The following is a 3,968-nucleotide window of genomic DNA, read 5'->3' as shown; positions in this document are numbered from 1 at the left end:
GATTTTACAAAATAAAGATACAATTAATTTTTTTGAAAAGATAAGTGTTGTCTAAGATATTTTTTCTTTTTAATGATATCAAGTCAAATAAAATTTATCGCTTCGGTTTAATTACTCAATTTAGTTGGATTTCTACTTACCCTACTCATAATTAAGTCACACGCTCTCTTTAGTTTCTCGCTCTCTCTAGCTGTTAGCTGGCCAATTCAACTTAGAAGTTGTCAACCTATTTTTCTCTATATTTTAGACCTTCCTTTTCATTTCCCATTATCTTATTATAAAATACATTCCTAGCATTTGTATATATAACAAACCTTATAGTTAAACCAACACTACACATAAATTATAGCTATATCATTCCAAGATCATGGACTGCTTAATCTTGCCCGTGTCAATACTCCGAAAGCGTTACACTTCACGCTCCCGGCTAGGCTACCGGTCACTAAACAAAGACGGATTTAATGATGGCGACCGGCCGGTGACTGTGGTGGTTGGTAAAGAAAAAAGAGAGTTTTTGGTGGATCCATTCGTATTGGACGAAAGTCCATTTCGAGTTCTGATCGAAACGGTGAGAAATGAGAAGATGATTGATTTTGATGATATGAAGAAGAAGAGGATTATATATGTGGATGTGGATGCAATTTTGTTCGAGCATATGTTGTGGCTTATGTATAATGATTGTTCATATTTGTTTCAGCTTAATATTGAGGAGATAATTGATTTTTATGCACATGATTATTAGTTGAGATACAGACATTTAAATGAATTCATAAGGTATGTCAAATTTAAAATGTTTTCAGTTTCTTCTTATGAGTTTGTAATATAAATAAGATATATCTAGGTAGTTTCCTTGATTAATAATGTAAATCAAGATTTTATCATATGATACTAACCGTATAATTATTTATTCACAAATGAAGAGTTTACATTTGTTTTGCTGCTGTAGTGATGCTTTCTTCCTATGTTTTTTTTTGTTCCTCAGCAAAATTAATTGATTTACAATAATGGGAAAATAAAAAAAATCAAATTAAATAATTCTTTTCTTGTTGATTTCAGTTTGTATTCTGAAAAAATTAAGTCACAGTGAAAAACGCCTAATTATCACAATTATAATCTACTCGTTCGTCTAGCGCCATGGTTGCTCGTGTGAGCGAGATATTATAAAACATATTGTCTTTGTTAAAGTGATTTGTATGATGTAATAAAATAAAATAAATATTTATTTTTGCATTCATCAAATCAAATGAGTATAATACAAGCTTAATAATATATAGATTAACACTGGTATTTAAATTTTACACAATCAAAGATATTTTACATGTGAAATAAGTGCATGCAAAATTCATGGAACAGGTTTAGGTTAGAATTTCCCGTGAAATAAATACATATCATGGAATCGGTTTAGCAAGAAGATCATCTACTATTTGATGTGTCGAAGTATATTGTGCTACTCTTTAGCGTGTTTTGTAAATTTAAATAAACTTTTAATTTTGGCAAATTGATATAAAAGTTTAATGGCAAAAAAAATCCAAGCCTTTTAATTTTTACAATAATATTCAAATTACATTATTTTGTTACAATAATATTCAAATTGCATTTTTTATGTGAATATTTTTTGAGTTTTTTGCCATTTTTTTGGGACTTTTACTATATTATTATACATCAAAAATAATAATAGCCTAATATCTTAATTGAAAATAAAACTTTTAGCCATCAATATGACTATTATTGCTAAAAAAAATGCAATTTGGATATTATTGCAACAAAACAAATGCAATTTGGATATTATTGCAAAAATTAAAAGGTTTAGATATAATTGCAACAAGTCGTAAAAGTTTGAGTTTTTTTACCATTAGACCTAATATATACACCAACTTTCGATTTTTTTGCAATTTTATCACTGATCAATTTTCCTTCAGAAAAATAGAGAAAAATGCTGATGTTGGACGCCGGAACGGTGGTTATTCCGGTGTACACATCATCATTAATCTGATGGAAAATTGATCAGGGCTAAAATTGTAAAAATCAAAAGTTGATGTATTAATTTGCTAAAATTGATAGTTTATGTTAAATTTGCAAAACACGCTAAAATTTGTGATTTTTTACGCCATTAAACCTATAATCAATTACTCCAATTAATTAATTAATTAAATAAAATATTTATAATATGATATAAGAGCGGGTCTGGCCCAAAATCTTAATTATCCAGTTGTTTATTTGGATGTCCAGTCCCAGCAGTCCAGTATGGTGTTGCCGCTGTGTATCAGTCTAGTGATAACCGGATGTTTAAGCTCCATTGCACTTGAGAGGGAGTGTCTAAAGATGATCTCACATTGTTTAGAAAAAAAATATAAACGAGTTTATAAGTGTTAAAAAATCAACCATCTATTACAATAACTAGTTCAAGTTTGAAATTAAACACATTTTATAAAGGCTTAATTACTTAAAAACCACTTACCTTGTAACTATTTTTCATTTATATCACGACCTAGAAAATTTTTCAATTGTATCCTATTTTCGATTTTTATGTTTCGTTTGTACCCCAAAACTAAATTTTTTGATTATTTAATTAATTTAAAGATGAAAATATTAAAAATAAGATACACAAATAATTAACATTAACGTTTTATTAGAATATAGGTTAAAAATAAAGGACTAATTTCAACTCTTTTTCAAAAGAAAATAGGTCAATTCAACTTATTAGGGTAGAGATGAAACATAAAAATCAGAAACAGGGTACAATTGAAAATTTTCCTAGCTCATGGTATAAATGAAAAAAAATTACAAGGTGAGTGGTTTTTAAATAATTAACCCTTTTATAAATGTATGGAATGTTGAATTTTCACTCATATATAATCAAGGTTTAATCACCAAAAAACCCTCATCTTTTAGCCCATTTTCAGTTGTACCCTGACGTTGCAATTTTGTCAGTTGCACCCTAATTCACACCTTTGGGTTTCAATTCCACCTTCAAAATCAAATTGGCTTTTTTCACTCGGGAAAAATTCATAAAAACCCTTATAAAGTACCCGTTTGAACTTTTTTGCACATAAAAAGTTAAAAATGGATCATTTTAACTTTTTTCAAATGAAAAAGAGATCAATTTAGTACTTGAGGGTGGAATTGAAGCCAAAGGTGCGAATTAGGGTACAACTAACAAAATTGCAACGTCAGGGTGTATTTGAAAAGGAGCTAAAAGGTGGGTTTTTTTTTGTGATTAAGCATATAATCAATTACTCTTACCAATTAATAAAAAAAAATTCTAATAAATAATGACCATAAGAATTTTTAAATATTTCTTAAACTCTGATTTCTTAATACCTTTTTTCTTTTTCAGACGATATTTATTTACTTTTTTTTTCCTTTTTCAAATAGTTATACTTAGAAAATAAAAAAAGATCAATCTCATCAAACAACACCATTTTTAGTATTTTTCGATTTAAGCCTAATTTTTAGAACGTTTCATCTATTTGATCAGCCTTTCCAAACTTTTCATTTTATACCTCGATATGCATTTTATGTTATTTTTTTTGTTAAAATTACGACCAAAACAACGTCGTTTTAGGCATTTATGGTAATATATAACACATTATGAAGTGTTGTACTATTAGTTGAGATGTTTTAAAGATTGGACTATATGATGATATTAATGCACAAATAATAATATTAACATTTTTTTTCAAAAGCATTTTCCCAACCTTTATCAAACCACCATAATATAATGGTCAACGTCGATATAATGCATAAAGAACTGCCAAATTCTATAAGTTTTCCATTTCTTTGTTACTAATTCACAAAGTTTTTGATTCTTTTTTCTTAAGATCATATATGCTAAAATAGTAAATTTCAATATGGACAAAAAGTATCATTAACTCCAATAACAAATAAGCAAATTGTTATCTTACCTACAATTTGTTAATTATCTATTTATATCCTTCCTACCTTAGATTGTTTTCAAAGTTGAATTT

General features: G+C 27.7%; 1 protein-coding gene across 1 annotated transcript; it reads left to right on the top strand.

Annotated features, from left to right (window-relative positions):
* The first annotated feature begins 367 nt into the window (after window positions 1–367).
* LOC126682513 (uncharacterized) lies at window positions 368–742 on the top strand. The gene has a single exon (XM_050378229.2). It carries the CDS (start codon window positions 368–370, stop codon window positions 740–742), a length of 375 nt encoding a protein of 124 aa, XP_050234186.1.
* The last annotated feature ends 3,226 nt before the right edge of the window (window positions 743–3,968 follow it).

The sequence above is a fragment of the Mercurialis annua genome, linkage group LG5, assembly GCF_937616625.2.
Source record: "Mercurialis annua linkage group LG5, ddMerAnnu1.2, whole genome shotgun sequence".
NCBI classification, from domain to species: Eukaryota; Viridiplantae; Streptophyta; class Magnoliopsida; order Malpighiales; family Euphorbiaceae; genus Mercurialis; species Mercurialis annua.
The sequence above is the reverse complement of the archived record's forward strand: the minus strand, read 5'-3'. Positions and strand labels throughout refer to the sequence as shown.